Source organism: Dermacentor andersoni, chromosome 6, assembly GCF_023375885.2.
Source record: "Dermacentor andersoni chromosome 6, qqDerAnde1_hic_scaffold, whole genome shotgun sequence".
NCBI lineage: Eukaryota > Metazoa > Arthropoda > Arachnida > Ixodida > Ixodidae > Dermacentor > Dermacentor andersoni.
The window spans coordinates 70,988,971-71,005,736 of NC_092819.1; the positions used below are offsets into that span (position 1 = coordinate 70,988,971).

The following is a 16,766-nucleotide window of genomic DNA, read 5'->3' on the forward strand; positions in this document are numbered from 1 at the left end:
CCACAAAGCTCACGTAGCCTCTTTGGCACCCCTTAAATGAAAAGTCACCATCGTATGCACACCTTCCCATTGAAGATGCAAGCTGCTGCGCAGACAACTGCTTTCCCAAGTGTATGCTTGGGGAAACATCGTGCAGGCATCTAGCCTTTCGAATGTTGTCACAAAAGTGCATATTATCAAATCATGCGTCACGTATCCCCCAAGCCAGCAAAGGAGCACGTCGACCCTGCGACAACTCTGACAGAGGGAGAAAACACATATGCCACAGACAACAGACACGATCAACAGAGAAGCTTCTACAAAATATGTAGAGTTTACGGTCTAGAGAGAGAGGAGAGAGAGGGTGCGCGCTGAAATACCCTCTCAGACCTCGACACATGGTGAGCAGAGTGAGAGGAGGGCGACAGCCTGAGCATGCACAAACGGACGAGTCACCACCCTCCTCGAAGACATTTCCTTGGCTGCGGCTGAACACACAAGAAATATCTAGGAGATTCCTACGCTTTATTCATGCTATGGAAACACGAGTGTCAGAAAGTTCGAGAAATGCTGGCGAAGGCAATAAAAGTGCCATGCTGTAATCAGGGGTTCAGGCCGCGCCGGTGAGGAGAAGCGAGACCGACAGTCTGCAGAAGGGGATTCCCCGACACGCTAGCCGACGAGTTCCTCGGGCATCTGTATTTCCAGAAATCCCTACTTCGAGATTTGCCTCAAGTTACGTCGAGGACATCTGGCTAAGACCAGTACGGGTCAATACGAGTGGACACTTGGTACTCCTATTCATTCTGTACTCTATATGTTAACTCTTAGTTCTTGTCATTCATTATTTTCCAGTTCTGCGAACACCCGCCTGAACTGCATTGTGATGTGCCCAGCCAAAGTGTGCACCACCTTATTTGATGACTACGTATTTGACTGAGTTTCAACAACTCTGGGCTCTGTTTTCGGACCCCAACCGGCGTTCACTGGTACACCAGAAGGCCTTATTAATTGACCATGCTTTTGTGGGGTTATTTTTCGAAATTGATAAGATGTCTTTGGAATTTGGCCCAGCGCTGGTGCCTCATTCACGGGGTGTGTGACAAACATTCACTACGCCTCCTACTCCGCTGAGTAGGCAGTGTTCAACTGGTGCTCCTGTCTTGCCTGGCACACAACCGCTGACGAAAGCACGGCACAGGCGAATCACGAGTGCAAACAAACATTTGTAAAAAGAAGCTTGGGTGATCCCAAACCTGTATGTATCAGGCAACACGATTAAGTACACGAGTTCTAAGCTGGGCTCGTAACAATGCACACGACGAGACGAGCAATATGAAGGGAATCTCGTGTTTATATCACTTGTCCTATCATGCATGCTCTTTGCCATATTGGACAACTACTTTGTGGATTTAGAAACTTGTCTGGAGCATTTGAGTGGCCTAGTCCACAATAAAAAGAACATAGGGTTGTAGGCATGGTTCTATAGGTTATGTTATGTGGCTTGTGCACCTTCACGTATTCCCCTGAGCATATGCGCTGTCAAGTACACCAAGCAGCAACACTCAATATCACTTTATTTGCACTGCAGCAAAGAAGTCGTGTGCGTTATATAGAAGTCCAGATCCAGCAAGGACAACTATTAGGTGACGGTACCACTCTGGTGGCACGCACTCTGTATTTTAGCCATTGTTTGGAGATGCATTGTGCTTTCTGAGCTCATTAGATGGATGTAAACTATATTGCGTAAGAAAGCTTACTTTCTGCGCTTTACAATGACGCATAGTATTATCGTCTATCCTGAAGCATTACCTGACGGCAATTAAAACAGCGCGAGAAAAAAAATATCATTTTTCATGTACTAGCCTCCGTTGTACTGCGTTTCCGGCAAAACTGTTCAACACTGCTGTGCCCTTAAATGAAATGTTATACAAGGTTTCTATGAAGAGATTTAGCATGTAATGCAATTAGAAATTTATACAGACCTTAATAAAAATGGGCAATAGAACAATAAGGGTTTATGAATGAACATCTTTCCTTTTCAACACAGAACAAAAATATTTATTGGTTTTCTAGGTTACAGTGCACTTATCTATGTGAAGTTGTTTTGGGTTTCTGATGAACAGTTCACGAGTTATTACTACAAATTGACAATTTATGGCCATACATAATCACACATTACCAAAGACAAGGTAAAACTATTCAAGCTGAAACTGAAATTTTCAATAATCAAGCAGCAAGCACTTCTCTGCAATTCTACGAAGAGAAAATTGTATTATGTTGATTAAGGAATCTACAAGGTGTAGTGTCATCGCACCAACAGCGTCTCAGAAGGGCCGCTAGTGTCTCGGAAACACCGCCAGTATTTTGGCAAAAGCTATATAAGCGCACGCACCGTGGAATAAAGAGCATTCCTTCGTTGGCTTCAGTGTGCATCTGCCTTGCTATATCATCTGGCGACGAGGATGGGATCACGTCTGTGAGCAGCACCTGTCTGGCTAACATTGGCACCGAGCGAAGTGGGTAGGGCAGAGTGACTGTACATGTTGAAGTTTTCGACCATTACTGGATAGTCACGCAAATTGAAGACAGCAACTTGAAGAAATTGGCTTTCATCACTGCCCTCTGAAGACGCCCGTACAAGACCCTCAAGGACCTGCTGTTGCCTGCTACACCGGAGGACAAGTCCTTCGAGAACGTGGTCAACGCCTTGAAGGAGCACTACGTGCCGGGTAGCCAAGTAATAGCCGAGAGGTTCAAATTGCCGGCACCAGCTCAAAATGGAGTCCATCTCAGCGTTTGCCATTGAACTAAGACACAAGGCTGCCAAGTGCGTGTTCGAGGCTTTTCTGGATGATGCACTATGCGACCGCTTTGTTGTGGGGCTCCGAAACCCAGCCATTCAAGCAACGTTGCTCAAGAGGAAAGAGCTCAACTTTGAAATAGCGTGCAACTTGGCGAAAGCAGCGGAACTTTCCAAAAGAGAGCCAAAGAGCATCCGGCCGTCCAATGGAAATCAGCAAATGGACGAAGCTATCCACGCTGTCAGCAAGAAAGGCCGTCCACAATAAAAACCTAGGGTTAGCACACCACAAGGTTGCTGTTTTAGCGGAAATTGCTACAGAGGCGGAGACAAGCACGACGCAAGTGATTGCAAATATTGTAAGGCACAATGTCAGTGGTGCAAGAAAGTAGGCCACTTAGCGAACGTTTGCATGAAGGAAAATGGCGAAGTGGTTAATGCACTCAAGGTACAGACCGAGCCGGACCACTTTCACCTTTTTCAAGTTGATTTAAACAAGCAAATTCAGAGGCCCTATCTTGCAGAAGTGAAAATCACAGGTCAACCTGTGAGGATGCACATAGATACTGGTGCGGCCGTATATATTATCAACAAGCAGATCTACGCTCAACTGCCTCGGAAGCCAGGTCTGACAAAGCGCCTTCTCGAACTGAAAAGTTACGGTGGCACGCCGCTCGAGATGACAGGACAGACATGTGTTCCTATCATGGAGTCCAAGGACACGGCTAACCATGCTGCACCCCTAGCTTCAGAACCGCCTGGAAAAAAGACTAGTGATGGCACGTTCAGCAGCCTGCTTCCCACTGGCGCGAGTTCAAAGAAGGTGACACGGTGCGGGTGAAAGGAACTAGACCAGATGAAGTGGCATGGATTACTGGTATAATCGTCAGATGAATCAGTGCTGTGACTTATGTTGTGAACATACAAAGCCAAGAGCGGTTCGTTCACGCAGACCATCCGGTAGGGGCAACGTTTCCAATTCCTGAGCAGCCCGCGATTCCTCTTCCTGTGCCATTCCCAAGAACTCTGCAGACGCTCCCTTTAACGGAATCTCACTTGCCTGCATTGGCTCCATCTGTCGAAGACGCCAGGAGCCAGCAACGCCACAAAAGAAGGGGCCTGCTTGCCATACATCTGAAGAGACTCCATCCCAATGCCCCGAACTCGGCCAACCAGGTGTGGGCAATGCAGAATCACCTAGGCCAATCCCTCTTCGGACAAGCACAAGAGAGCGTCAGCAGCCAGAGCGTTGGGGTTTACAATTGAAAAAAAATTGGGGGGAGAAAGTGTAGTGTCCTCATACTAACAGCGTCTCATAAGCGCCGCTAGCGTCTCGGAAACACCGCTAGCGTTTTGGCAAAAGCTATATAAGCGTGCACGCTGTGGAATAAAGAGGTCTTCAGTGTGCGTCTGCCTTGCTATATCACAAGGGAGCAGTGAAATTAGCCAATTTTTCTGCTGGCCAGGTCTGTGCAAACTGACATTTCATTTCATGTACATGCTAATTCACAAGTGTTGCACATTAGTAGAGCCATAGAATGTCTTAATTACTAGCCCTCACAAGTTTTACTAGGCAGTACTTGAAACAAAAGAATTTCAATAAATAATACACCTCGAGGCATCTTTTGCTGGTTGCGCCATCTGTGCAAGAAAATATCAAGCTGTTTCGCTTCAGTTCCAGCATTTGTCAAATGTGGCACCACTAAACATTACAAAGCGGGCAAAATGCAGCTGGATTCTTTCTCCAGGTTTGAGTTTTTTACTTCTACGAATGTGGTGTAGTCACCGCGCCCACCAGACATTCCTTCAAGCACACGTGTCTGCAACCAGACCTTCAACGTGGTCCTGAAGCAGCTCACTCAATTGTGGCTGTTGGGAGGAAAAGAAAAAGAAAGAAGGAAAGCGTCGTGCACGATACACCATGACTGCATGCCAGCAAGCCAGTAGGTTAGGCTATTGTGCCATTGTGTCCCGAAGAATTGCAGATTAAGTAAGATTTCAAAAAGTTCCTGGGTGCTCACGTTTGTTCACAGGTGACGATTGTGGAAGCGCTCTTGAAGTGGACACAGAACTTGCCCTTGCCTCCTCCTAGTTGCTAGGCTCGTACAACGATATCTGGAAACTTTTTTCCATTTGCGGTGAGGTGGGATGTGTTAGGCAGCGTATTGTGCCTGCCCTATTCTATGCGACGTCAGTTGAACGATAGGATTAGTACCAAGCAATGAGTGAGCCTTTCATTTCTCCAACTGCAGCAAAAATTGCAGATGCCTGCATGACCTGTAGCGTTTCAAGCCGCGCGCAACATACTGAATGTCATGTGTTCCGACACACAGTGAAGTTTTGAAACACGTAATTTCCAGTAGGTGGTCATCTGGTGCAAATATATATCATATTTACCCGTGTAATCGTCGCTCTCACATGATGCCCGAACCCCGACATTGGCCACTTTCTTTTTCAAGTAATCATAGTACCCTCAAAAATTACTGCAGTGATTGCCATCTGTGTTTCAGTGCGTGGCAGCCGATTGAGGAAAGTTTACTGCCATTTTTTTTCCTTTTTTTGCGAAGCATGCACAAGAGTACACATGTGCTTGAAAGCCTCTGAAATCAGCAGAAAAAAAAAGTAAAAGCACGGTGAGCGCAAGAACAGCAGACAACATTTGCACAATTTACGCTATGTAGACTGCTGCGTTATAGAAAAAGGTACTTTTGCCAAATAATCTATTTATGCAGTTCTTGCTTGTGTCGAGCGTGTGATCTTATCCCAAAGGCCAGTGCGAGAACTTGGCAATGGATGCCTGTGTCATGGGGAGCTAGAGAAGGTGTCCTTCGCAAAAGCAATGAAAACGGCTGTCGGCAAATCTTGGTAAACATCTGGGGGCTGTGTGCAAGGCTATGCGCATGTGCTTGCGATTGCCATTGTGATTATAACGCTTGCACGATGAGTGCTAGCAGTGGACGTTCTGCGAATGTTCTGCACTGTGCTTCTTTTGCCATTTGACTGTACCGTGGCTCTGAAACTCGAATGACGCAACCTCCAATAAGATGCGTGCGGGCTGAGCGGGTTATCGAGCGGGTGCACCAATGCACCTGCGACAGCACAGCGCATGCACCGGAAGTGTGCATGATTTATATCCCAATAAAACAGCCTAATCACATGTAGTGTGCCGTCTATTTTGTAGGGGTGTACGAACAGTAACTTTTGACACCAAATCGAATAGGACGTTATGTACATCATTCAAATTTCGCACACCCCTAATAGTATTTCATTTCCAGAAACTGATCTCCACAGTACACCTGCAACCTTCGAATTTAAAGCTGCTGTCCCCGTGACAGTTCTACGACTGCAATATATTTTGGTAAACAACCAATTAAGTGGACATCAGTAATTGACTGATGGAAAATATATAATAAAGGAAATAATAATAAATATATATAATAAATAATAATAATATATAACAAACCTGTATAATAAATATTTTATGTAAGTGTGGGACAATAGAAAATGCGATGTCTTTCGAAAGGGAAAGAAGGCAACGTCCCACACACATGAGAAAGGAAGCAGGCCATAAGGAGTATGGGCACTTTCCAGCTGTATCCACTTACCTCTACCTTTTCGTGGGTTGCGTCTGCTCACCTTCCCTCAGCTTTTTATGCATATTTTGGTGATGCGTAATTGCTAGCATGGGGAAGGGGGACATCCCTCGTCACCGTTACCCTAACTCTATTGCATAAGGGGAACATAACTATTCCACAAGAGGCAGAGCTATTATCGACTGATAATAGCTCTGCCTGCTGTGGAATGGCGTCCCTAGAAGTGGTCACGCTCTCATGTACTAGCTCAGATCAACACTGCTTAGCTTCGGCAATTCCAGGAGCAGGCACTCGCACCAAGACACGGCCGATGCCCAAATTTCCATTCATGTTGATACAGTTTGCAAACAGCGAAAAAAAAACAAAAAAAGAACACCTCTTACATAAACGACACCTGTTTTGGGATGCGTGAGGATAGTGCTTTAGTTGGCTACATGCAAAGCCTTTCCGTCGCCCATGTATATAAAAAGCATCCTTTTTGGCACACTGCATGGCGCGCAAAATGGCCGAAGTAATGGAATTGAACCTGCTGGGAGGCTTCTGGGCATCAGAAGGCAAATGGCAAATGGGCAGCAGGTCATGCGTCACTTGCCGTCAAAACAAAACTGGTGTCAGCGGTGCACACAGCTCTCATTTCTATGCACGATGCGGGGTAGCTTACAAAAGCACTGAGACTTCTTCGAGCAGTCGGGCCTTGCCACCTCGCTGTTCAACGCGACCTAACAGTGCCAGTGAAAACCTTTCTCGAGGAAGTCGCTCCACAAATGAACTTTTCTTTTTACTTAGTCGCTCTGTAGTAAATATTTAGTTTTTACTGTACTATAGTCTCTACTAACGTTCATGCCTTCTCTTTTATCATCACCCCTCCTCCAGCGCTGACTGCTGTTCAGGTGTGGGCAGACCATGCTAGAAAGTTACTGCGGTCAACAGTAATTTCCTTCCTTTCTATCTACGTGTTTAGAGGCACAAAGGTATATTTACCATTTCAAGCCTAGAATGTTCTTTTAGCGGGTCCATACTTAATAGAATTTTTTTCTTGGCAAAGTAGACAATAGAAAAAAAAATACTAGTTGAGGATCAAGATTACCCAAGGTTCCAGCCATTTCAGTCTCAATCTCTCTATGACTACAAGTGTTGGATTTCACCGAGGTAGTGAGCACTGCAGCCTGCAGGCCATCTACACAGACTGTTTTAACGCAGTAGCATTTAGGAGCCTGTGTCGCACAAAATCCGGTGACTGCGTCGGACGTCGTATCGGTAAAAAGTTTTTTTAACCACACATACCTAGGCCCTCCATGTGATGCAAGGAATTTACTGAGCTAAAATACATGAAAGCTAAAATAAATGAAAAAATCGTAAACTTCGACTTGCACACAACCTACAGCTATGATAGCTCTCGGATTGTCATTTGACTATACAAGAAAACAATTCTGTTATGCGAAAACAAACTCCCTTTCCAGCATTTTTACAATTCATAGACTGCCGACGGCGTCTGGCATTTGCACACACCGGCGTGTGGATATCTTGGAGTCCACGTAGCGGTGCGCCCGCTTCCTTGAAACACTTCAAGATTGTGCTCGCCTCCACCACATCATGGCCCATGCAAGAGGCCGTGTTTCGACCAGAAGGCACGTCTTCGTGCATAGCGTTCGCGGCCAGCGTTTCCCGGTAAACATTACGGTTACATACGCTGCAATTACCGGGAAGCACGAGAAGCAGTTGGGGATCTTTGAATGCTATCGCACTCCACTGTTAAAGGCAAAGCTTAAGCATACTCTAACTATTTTGAAGCAGTGGTCCGCACTCCCATGACAGCCACATCAAAAGCGGCAGCAACAACTATCTTACGCCTATAGCCACCATCAGCAGCACTAACAGTTTTACATAGAGAAAGGTTCAACCGAGCTACTGTTAAAACTATCAGCGGGGAGAAGGCCACCATGTGCAGCAACAAAACAATGGTGCCAGGCGCAACTTGTGCTGAAAAGAGGGGGAGGAGGCATTTTCCTCAATTACAGCAGATCACCTGTCGCAACATGGCAACAGGGATAGGCGGAGCATGCTGCAACGGCGAAGAGCAGATTTTTTTCCCCCCCTTTTCCAAACGTGATTGAGTGGCATCGCCTGGTGGGAGAATCTGAACTACATGTACACGCAAGATGACAGCCACGATACCTTCACCTTAATGCGAAGCATTGTTGTCCGAGTACATCAAGCTTTCTTCATGTAAGCGTTGACGATCATTACAATGGACGCGCGTACAACCATCATTTGGATATAACGGACCATATTTCAACCTTAGTCTGTTCCACCTATTTTAATAACACAATGAAATTCGCTTTTAACAGACCGCACTACAATGGACTATCAGCTACAGCAGACGAAATTAGCAATCTTTCAAAATTGGGCGTATAAAATGTACTTTTGCCATGTCTACACAGGCTAACAACTGACTTGCAAGGGTCAGCTGATGATCACATCTCAACATCGCGCACGAGAGAAAGGAAGGAGCGGCGGAAACGCGCCATCTTTTCTGTGCAAGGCTTCGGGGGAGGCTAGGCAGAGGGGGGGTTCTACACTGGCGGCTGCTGCTTATGGCGCGGCTGAACAGCCGCCGTATCTTGAGAGCAGTCTGCGATGTGGACAAAGTGCTCTGCGCAGGCGCCCTACTTTGGAAGCGATCTGCGATGTGGACAAAGTACGCCCAGTGATGGTAGCTTTGTATACACTGTGCTTTCGACATTTAGTTCACGTTGAAGTGAGAGGCAGCATGAAGATCAATTCACTCACTGCCGCTGCCGCGCTTCCTCACTCCAACGTTTTGACAGCGACTTGTCACAGTCATCGAGCGAGATAAAACTACTATCCTTACTTCGCATAGCTGTCTACTAATTTGCTAATGCAATCGACGCTTTGCCTTTTGGGCAAAACATACTTTTTTTTTTTACTTTCGACGCTCGTCACTTGCGTTTTGCAATAACGTTGTTACACATCGCGACCAAAGTTATGGAAGTGAGGCATTTTGGATATTACAGACTTCAGATAAAACGAACGTTTCTTGTTGGATTATCAGGGTCTGTTGCAACGAGAGTCTGCTGTAGTTGGCCTCTTTTGCAAAGCAGCATGTAAGCAAAGCAGCCAGTAAAAGGAAAGAAGCCGTGGTTTGGATAGTCACCATACGTGACTTCTGCCTGAATTAAAAGCTTTGAGCTTCGAAAGAAAATGTGCAAGACTGCATGATGAACCATGACCTCTGCACATCTTGAGAAGCTGCTTTGTATGAAAGGCTGGGCACCCTCGCTCTACATTTATGGTTGCACTTGCAATAGTTGCAAAAGTTGCACTTGCTCTAGGGACACACACTGCACTCGTTCTATCCTGGGCACCTGCAAATTTGTAGAGATGCACATGCCCAATGCCACCGGCTATGCATTCATTCTACACATACAGCAAGACCTCAATATAACGCACTTGAAGGGGGAGCTTCATTACTCGGTTATATCAATTGATGCTTGTACTGCAACACAAATCCCTTAGATGATTTCAAGGGGAATTTTCCTTAGTTCAATACAACCATTATTTCGTTATATCCTGTTTCGTTATAACGAGGTTCGGCTGTATATGTATGTAACGTAGTACAGATGAACTGTGGCCGAAAGGCAAAGACCAAGAGCAAAGTTCAAGTGACCATTTTCGTCTATGGCTGTAACCTCCTTCTCACACAAGTGAAGAGGATGAAGACCTGTCAGCCAGCTCCTTGGCCTCTACTGATGGAATGAAGCAGACCTCATTCCCACTAAGACTACTTGTCAGAACAATAGTGAGCGTTCTTTTCATGAACAGCATTCACTTGCATTGGCAAACAGCTTTGCTATCTCCGAGCACTCTACAGAGCATAAGTTATCAACTTGCCGCCACTGAAGAAGCATCCACACTGAATGTCCCGCAGTGCCAACTAAGAGAAGCATCCATCTTAAGCAGCATCACAGCAGCCTCGGAAGAATCTTCTGACATTGGAGAGAACACAAAACTGCAAGCATTGTGGTAGCTGCCTACTCCTTAGCACAACAATTTGGATAACAAGCTGATGACATACGGCAAAAGAAATGATAGATCAGCTACTGCAGACATATCAGAAAGGCCAAATCGAAGAACAATATCAGCGAGAAACACTGACACAAATGACGAGGAAAACTGTCCTTGAAAGCACAGATGCAACACAAAGAAAGTCTGCGCAAGCTTCCTAAGCCAAACATTGAGCCAATGAATACAAAGTGTTCCATGAAAAGAAACATTGCCAACCACACCTTGAGCACCACCAGTCCTCATCCCACAAAAACTCCTGTGACAATGCTGTTTGCAATGACGAAAAGGATGTGGGCACTTTCTGGGCTTACTAGACCAACATAGCCTCAACTACTTTGTGAACCGAACATCCAAACAGGAGACGCTGCATGTTTACAAATCACGACAGGCAAACAGACACCTACAACACGAGAGTTCCCGCGGCTGCAAGGTGTCCAAGCTTTCTTTCATCAGGACATGCATACATTGTCCCGAGCGCAACAGCCAGCCTCGGCCACCTAAGCTAAGCTGGACATCACCGGACTGCCGCACCTCCTTCTGAAGTTGTAACGAGTTTACCGGTGGAACAATGTACTAATTGCACCCTCTCATATTTTCACTTGTCATCCTCTCCTTGCTCCCACTGAAGTTGTGCGCGCTCTCTTGGTGGGAGGGGGAATATGTAATGGTGCATGGACAGACAGTGTCTGGAAGCGAGGGGAGAGGAAGAATAAAATCAGTGTTCGGGTGACCATGTTTGACTACACCCACAACCGTCTGCTTGTATCATATATACGTATATATACACAGACAGACAGACAGGATACATACATCGCAAGAGCAGTGATCATTCCCTGCAGAACATTTATGATTCATAGCATCCATTCTCTAGCAAACCAAGCATGCTTCACACTATGTAAATGTCAACTGGAGTTTGCTTAGTTCTTGCTCTCAAGTCACTGCCATATCGATCTGTTATTTTGGCGCTCCCACCCAAGCACCCCCTCAAAACCCCTTAACAAAGGTCACGAACTTAAGCAAATGATTGGCATTTGCAGCAGAAGCTCAAAGTGTAACTCTGTGTGCCACTCACCTGGCGGAGTCGCTGTTTTCCGCCGTCCCTAAAGCCACAAGGTGAGCTGGCTGGCAGTGGCCGCGCTGAAGGAACACACACATTCTTTAGCTGGCCTGCAACCGGTCTCCTATGGCCAGGGCTTTGCTGGGAGTTGGCCGTCGTTGAAGCTGGGCTGGCTGCAGCATTTTCATGGGCCTGCCACAATAGACAGGACAGTGCATTTTAAAACCACACTACAGATTAAAAGCCAATGTCCATCTAAAGCAATGCAAAGGGCAGTGTTGGTCTGCAGTACGTATTATCACAAACTGAAGTTTGACCTAGCTCATAAGATTGTTCACACAATCTGAATGAACTGTGCATTTGTTTACACTATGCCAAAAGGCAATGAGCCCAAACCAGCCCAAAAAGTAGTGTGCGCATAGATGAGCCCAAAGAAATGCATTCACCATGTTCATTTATCATTATCACCATGTTCATCAATCGTAATATTTAACTAACCCGCACCACATTTCTATGCATGAGTGCCATGTCCAATTTCATCTTAACCCTTGCCTGCCCACATTGTATGTAAAAGCAGTGTCTGACATGACACATTGCTTTATCTCAGGAACAATTACATCACTGAAACAACCTCCCTTTCTTCACTTAGTGCGTGCTAAATGCTAATTCTTGGTCTAAAAGTTCACGACCAGTAACAAGCTGCCTCAGAGACACTAACGAGAAACATTCATGTTAGGCTAAAAGACTGTTTCAAAAGTGCACATACATTCCCTCAAAGGTTGATTACTAGTAGAGAAAATGAATGTCAAACTGCGTTCTTTAATACTGTGCCCGAACAGCAGTGCCACTGATGCCATACCTAGATGAATTTAAAGTGTTTAGCCTCTCCTGCTGCAAGAAATGCCCACAGAAGTCACTAGGTTGAGTGCCTATTTTTCTATGCAGTACAGTTGTTCTTTTACTGATGAACAATGAACTCGCACCATACAGATGGTGCCGAAATGTAGTGCGGCAAGGACTGGTGCAGGAAGCTTGAGGCGATGCCAATACACATGTATTGCTCTTTTGTCTCTCTGAGCTTGCTGAACTAGCAGCAACAGCAACATTGGCATACTTAGGTTTGCAAAAAGGCAACCTGGGATTTACTGAATAAGGTTTAACATTCAACAAGGGACTACGAGAGATGCCATAGACAAGGCCTACAAATTAATTTTGACCAACTGGGGTTCCTTATTTTTGCAGTAAAAGCTCTGCAAATACAGAATTCACATTCCATCCTTAGAATGCTGGCTACCAGGAATCGAATCTGCGACCTTACGGCCCAGGAACTAAACACCACTGAGCCACTGTGATTGTGGTAGGTACCAAATATTTTTCTTCAGCATCCTTTTGAAGATAGTATAAGCAAATTCATATTCTTCCATTACTGATTCAAATCAGAATAGCAGTCTTCCTGTGAGGGGGGGACTTAAGCCACAAAGAATATGAAAACAAGTGACAGGTGGCGACATCACAGATGTGACTGTCTGCCTAAGGTGAGGTTCATTAAGAGTAGGCATTCAAAATTTGGATAAGACTCAACCTGTCAACCTCTGGACCTCCCACTGCAGAAACGTGGGCCAGAATGGTGAAAATACCATGCAATATGATGTTGAACCGATCTCCAAATGTCCTCATTCTCTTCCCTAACAAATGCCCAATAGGGTTCTGAAAGAAATTTCTAGCAGGCAAGGCCTACAAATTAATTTTGACCATATATAATATTGATTGCCTTTAAAATCTCTCCACCTTTTCAATCCAGCTCTGAAGTGCGCACAAAGTGCCGACCAGTGAGTGGTGCAGGTAGGGTGGCTAAAGTGACTGCTTGACTTCTTTCCCTAAATTATATTCTGTCGTTTCGCATGCCAAAACACCGCACAAACTGGAATCAACGGATGCATTCAAAAGCTCACAATGACAATTTTGAACTGGGGTTCTTTCTCAATTCCAAAGTACATTTATAGGTGGACAATCTCTGGCCCGTACACTCTTGCTCAGGAGAGTACACGAACATTTTTGCATTTCACCCCCATCAAAATGCTATGGGACCGTGAGGGCTCTTTCTTTCCATGAAATAAAACTGCCTACAGGTATGACCCCTTCTACCGAGGGCTGGAGATGCTCCTCTCGCATTGAGAAACACAGGACATCGAAATTTCATACTAAAGTGTCTCAAAAGGCTGAAGATGGCTTTATTTTTATTTTACTCCTATTGTGGATTGGCGTAGGTCCATGCAGGAGGGAACACACAAAACAAAAAAAAAAAATTTAATTATGGGGTTTTACGTGCCAAAACCACTTTCTGATTATGAGGCACGCCGTAGTGGAGGACTCGGGAAATTTCGACCGCCTGGGGTTCTTTAACGTGCACCTAAATCTAAGTACACGGGTGTTTTCGCATTTCGCCCCCATCGAAATGCGGCCGCCGTGGCCGGGATTCGATCCCGCGACGTCGTGCTCAGCAGCCCAAGAACACACAAAACAAGCGTTCTTAGCAAATAATGTGTGGCGCACAGATGGCATAATAAAGTTATTGTGACAGCGGGACAAAGCAAAATTTGACAATGTTGTGTAGCAGTAAGACCAAGTATGATGCTGCTGCTCAAAGGAAAATGAACAGCAGTGCTGCAAGTGTTCCCTATGGTGTGCTCCTTAGTGGGAGCTATAGCTCAAAAATTTGGAAAAATATAAGTAAACAAAACGTCACGTTAGTACTCGAAAAAAAGGAAAAGAGTGATAGCCTTGCTGCTGGCATCATAACTGAGAAATGAACTACATGATGTCAACAAAGGGTGCAAATAGTGTACTTGATAGAAGTACAGTTGAGTGCAAAAGTTTAGGAAACAGAGGTGCGCTGAAAGATTTTTTTTTTTTTTTTGCAGTCTAGGCATAAAGACTGAAATCAAGTGGTAATGCCTATGTGTGCCTGTTTGAACAGCAACATGAATTAAAACAATTTCATATTGCATGGCTGCTAGAAGAAAATTTTTCTGCTGGTGCCCTGATGCCCTCGACTGTACATATAGTAAACGTGAAATGACAAGAAATATGTGGCAATGTAGTGACCGAACAGACCAATCACAGATAAATTGGATTAGCGTATTCGAATAGTAAAATTGCAGTTGCTTTTCGTGAAAGCATATCTCATGGTCATGCACAGCATTCGGTATGCAAAGCACGTTCTGTTCACTATGCAAATTTTGTTGCTTTCACATTTGGCGCCCGAAAGATACTACTATCAAATGCCTGACATAGTAGGCCTCGTATACTGCTTTCGTCTTCTCCTTGTACTTTTCTGAAAACTTAAAGCTAAGCGCGTCAGAAGACTGACAGTGTCCCAGTATGGCGGCAGTGTCTCAGTATGCCGGCTCGATCCAGACCGTTAGGTGCTGCTGGACACTACCCTCTCTGAAAGAAGTTTCGATCGAAAGGCCTCACCTGGTAGATTCTCGGCATGGCTTGCAGCTCCAGGCACTTCACCTTGACGAGCTGCGCGCCAACGCCACCTTCAAAGTCCCGGGCACGGGCACGTAACCGAGCCTACATGTGTCAAGAAAAAACGAGCATCAGTCAGCATCTCCCGCACAATAAGCTATGAAACTGGTGCAGTTGCACTTAAGAGCCCGACCAGGTGTTTTAGTACACGCATTGCTTGACGTGGTAGGCAAAAGCAAACACTCTGGATGGATGGTAGGCAAACAAACACTGCGGTTGTACTTGTCGCGTCCAAAGCCAGTCAGCTCTCTTTCGAGGAATTCAACATTTAGCTTCACCTGGTAATAACTGTAATGACAGGTAGCATTAGAGGAGGGGGTAGGAGTTGGGACCTATTCAATTGAACAAAATCTCTTTCTAGCAAGGCCCGCGACTACCGACCTCTCGAAGAGTGCGTGTCAAAGGACGCGTTGTACGCTCCACCCGGCCAAGCTCCCATAACTTCATGGCAGTTCATCCTATAAAGAAAGTCTGGCGTACGCAGTGTATGTATGTACAGCAAGATGATTGTTACTGCTTAAAACGTAAAATAGAAGCAGTGAAAGTAAGAGTATGGGGGCGTGTTGGTGAAAAATCTGACAAACCTTGGGAAGGCGAGCGGTGCGTCGCCTCTGCTGTTGGTCGTTCACTGTTGACGAGTCCACTTCAGCGGCTTGAAGAGCAAAGCAAAAACAAGTTACAGCGTAGACGCCAGGAATTAATCCACGGACGGTGAATCACTCGCGATGAGCTGCTGCCGAAATACTGCGATGCTACTGTGCCCGTGCTACAACGCACGCAATAAAAAACCAACCAGCAACGCGGGCGGTTGATTCAAATTTCGTTCATGTTTCGTTCGCGTACGCAAGTGGCGCTGCCGTTGCACGCGCGTTATGGCGCTGCTGCTGCCTTCTAATTGTTGACAGGGGTAGCGTTTGTGGTTTTTCAAAGAAAAGTTCTGGTAGAAAGTTAATTGCAATACAAAGGCGTGAATTAAAAAGAAAGAAATATGCCTCCGCTGTGGTTACGTTTTACATGACATAGCCAACGTTTAGTAATCCAAAGCCAGACATATTTCCGGCTCTACGCCGGTACTGGCCGAAACACTGGCGCTTGTCCTCTGGAGTTCTCCACTCGCATCACGGAGGAATTGTGGCTCGCATAGTCCGCTCGAGATCGTCTTGGTTGACGCTGTTTAGAGTGTACTAGAAAACGGTCTAGCGCTGTTCTGTCCTAGTTCAAGTATGCACCATCTAGCCCGAATGTCGTTCTGATTGCTTCTAGCTTTTTTTCGCGCATGCGTAGTCAGCAAAATCATAGCTTTCGAGAATGCAAAACCACATGTTAATGATGTGTTTACTCCAGAAACCGCATCTGGCGCGTCCAACCAGCAAAAGTATATATATATAGCCTCCGCATTTTAACTCTAGAGTGCGCCATAGAGTTTCGTGGAGTGCGCTACCCTATGGACATGGGACGACAAGCATTTTATCATCAACATTTAGTATTGGCGCTGTTGTTTTCCTAGTTTGTAAAAAAAGAAAAAAAAAGAAAAGAACTGCGGATGATTGGTGTCCAAATACACGCCTTAGCAACGGCATCCCGCTCGTCCCGCTAAGTAATAAATGGAGATCTCGAAGGCCATGCTTCTGCTGGCTGTTTGCATCGGAAGCTATCAAGGAGGCTGACGCATAGGTGTTCTGCCGCTGAAGCAGTAAGGGATTGCGGGAGCCGT

At 45.6% G+C, this 16,766-nt stretch overlaps 1 protein-coding gene across 5 annotated transcripts in view; it reads right to left on the reverse strand.

Annotated features, from left to right (window-relative positions):
• Positions 1-15,873, reverse strand: part of LOC126522364 (uncharacterized) — an 81,426-nt gene extending 65,553 nt beyond the window's left edge. For 3 of the 5 annotated variants that reach the window (XM_072288766.1, XM_055066381.2, XM_050171101.3), the window contains exons 1-3: positions 15,637-15,872; positions 14,996-15,097; positions 11,534-11,710 (exon numbers count right to left, since the gene is read on the reverse strand). In XM_072288766.1, coding sequence (XP_072144867.1) covers positions 11,534-11,710; positions 14,996-15,013 — 195 coding nt within the window. In that variant the 5' untranslated portion in view covers positions 15,014-15,097; positions 15,637-15,872. Of the gene's footprint in view, positions 1-11,533; positions 11,711-14,995; positions 15,098-15,636 lie in introns of all 5 variants that reach the window. The other 2 variants (XM_050171102.3, XM_055066382.2) reach the window with 2 other exon arrangements.
• Between the last annotated feature and the right edge of the window lie 893 nt (positions 15,874-16,766).